The sequence below is a fragment of the Austrofundulus limnaeus genome, unplaced genomic scaffold, assembly GCF_001266775.1.
Source record: "Austrofundulus limnaeus strain Quisiro unplaced genomic scaffold, Austrofundulus_limnaeus-1.0 Scaffold265, whole genome shotgun sequence".
Lineage (NCBI taxonomy): Eukaryota > Metazoa > Chordata > Actinopteri > Cyprinodontiformes > Rivulidae > Austrofundulus > Austrofundulus limnaeus.
In genome coordinates this window covers 728042-730083 of record NW_013952667.1, presented here as the reverse complement: position 1 = coordinate 730083, position 2042 = coordinate 728042, and the positions used below count along the sequence as shown (strand labels likewise).

At 33.5% G+C, this 2042-nt stretch overlaps 1 protein-coding gene across 1 annotated transcript in view; it reads right to left on the bottom strand.

The window, feature by feature from the left end:
- LOC106526233 (cAMP-dependent protein kinase catalytic subunit alpha) overlaps window positions 1-2042 on the bottom strand; it is a gene marked incomplete in the record, with an annotated part of 41398 nt that overhangs the window by 7279 nt on the left and 32077 nt on the right. The window contains 1 exon segment of the mRNA XM_014020796.1: window positions 340-435. Within this exon segment, the coding sequence (XP_013876250.1) occupies window positions 340-435 (96 nt within the window).

The window sequence follows — 2042 nt, the reverse complement described above, 5'->3', positions numbered from 1 at the left end:
GCTTTGTTGTTTTATTAATTTGGCTGAATTGTGAAGCACTTTGGTCAACTCTTGTTGTTTTTACGTGCTAAATAAATAAATTGACACTGACATTTATAACAATAAAAGTTCTTAACCTCACTGGCATTTTGTGTGTTTTAGGTAGGAAATGTGTTTTGTCTCTAACTGTGTATAACTTTTTTAAATGTACTGAGACCATACCACTTGAGGTTTACACTACTCACATTRCATTAAAACATTCAGTAAAAGTATTTTAATCCATTTTCATATTTAAAAAAACACTTTTTTCTTTCAAAAGTACTTTTTAAAAGTGGAAATAGAAAACCACTGCTGGATCACCTTGCTGAGAATAATCTCTGGAGCCAGATATTCTGGGGTGCCACACAGTGTCCAGGTCCGGCCCTTTACACGTTTAGCAAAGCCAAAATCTGTAACCTGAGAGATGAAGAGAAAGAAACGACAAAAAATGAGACAGATGTTTACTCTTGAGAGAACAGAGAAGAAAGAAAGAAAGAAAAAACCCATCAAGAAGCAGAAAGGGCGAATGTGTCAGCAGCTGCTGTTTCACAAACAACCACAAAGGGGCAGCACAGTCATTAAGCCAAACAATTGTGACTTCCACATTTATTTAACTTATTTAACATCATACAGTMAAATGTGGGGAAAAGAACCCTATAAACAGCTGATTAGGGAGCCTGTGTGTAAATAACATTATTGCAAAATGTGTTTGAGAAAACTGCTGTTTATGTGACCACAGCAGCAAATCACTAAACTTTAGAGATGATGATTTAAAGACAGKCATGGTCTGCATCATGAATACTTCATGCTCAGGTTACCAGACATCATCTTGCAGACAGATCATGTCATCTAACATGTCCTCAGACCATTATCTAATAAATATATACTATTAAAAATACTAATGTCATCTAGATTTGGTGATGTCTCAGTGAAGTGTTGGAGGGATTGTAGGAGATTATCCTCATGTTGTCCAAAATTATTAAACTACTGGAAAGATATTAAAGGTGAAATTGTTACATGTTTGGGTATTATAATTCCTCTAGAACAATCTTTTATTTTACTAGGAGTTTTTCAGAATAAACTCTGAAATAATCTCCAATTTTATCCTTAATGATTRTACTTGTACTTGCTAAGAAAATGACTGTTTTCCTGGTTAAAACCACAATATCTCAGTGGAGAAAAGGGTTAAGTATACTGTTTTATATGSAGACAATCACAGCAAAATGGCAAATGAAACTTGAAAGATTACTGAAAAGTGGTCTCCAACTCAAACATAATCTCAAAGTTCATTTAATGAAAGTGTTAATTTGAGATTGATATAATGACCTTTTACATGCCAGATAACTTGAGCTTTGGACTAACAGAGGTTTATAAAGAGTATTATATAAGGCATGGTTTATGTTCTACATGGTTTATGTTGCTGAAGATGTTGCATCTGTTGATAATGCAATTTGTATTGGAGGTGTGGCAACACAAACTGACAAACTAATAAAATAAATATAAACACTGTGTKTAAAGTACAATATAAAAGTACTTTATGTTATGTTATAAATACATGCTAATTTGGAAGTAATGTAAACTGGATGCAAAGTGGAACAAAGTGATTTTTGTAAAAAAAAATACCTGAAAAATCAATGAATACCACCTTTAAAGTAGTTACCAGTAACTTGATTCTCTAAATCAGTAGTTTCCAACCTACCGGTATTTTCCTCAAATCCCCCCTTTCTCACTTCAAAGCCAATCTCTGTCTCTTAAATGGTCATATTTAAATTTTTTATATAATTTTTCTCCAAAGTATTTTTATTTCCATGTGTTCTTTTACAACATTACCTTATACATTTCTGCCTCATTATTCAAATAAGATGGGCGGTCCTTCTTGGGTCAGCTGCTCTCCTATTGGTCAACAGGCAGGAAGGAGCAGAAACCATGTGCAGATCTACTGTGCATGCTGGTGCTCCCTCTGTTTAGCTTAAATTTTAAAGTTTAGTTTAAATCAAAGACACAGTTTTTTTTCCTTCTTGCCT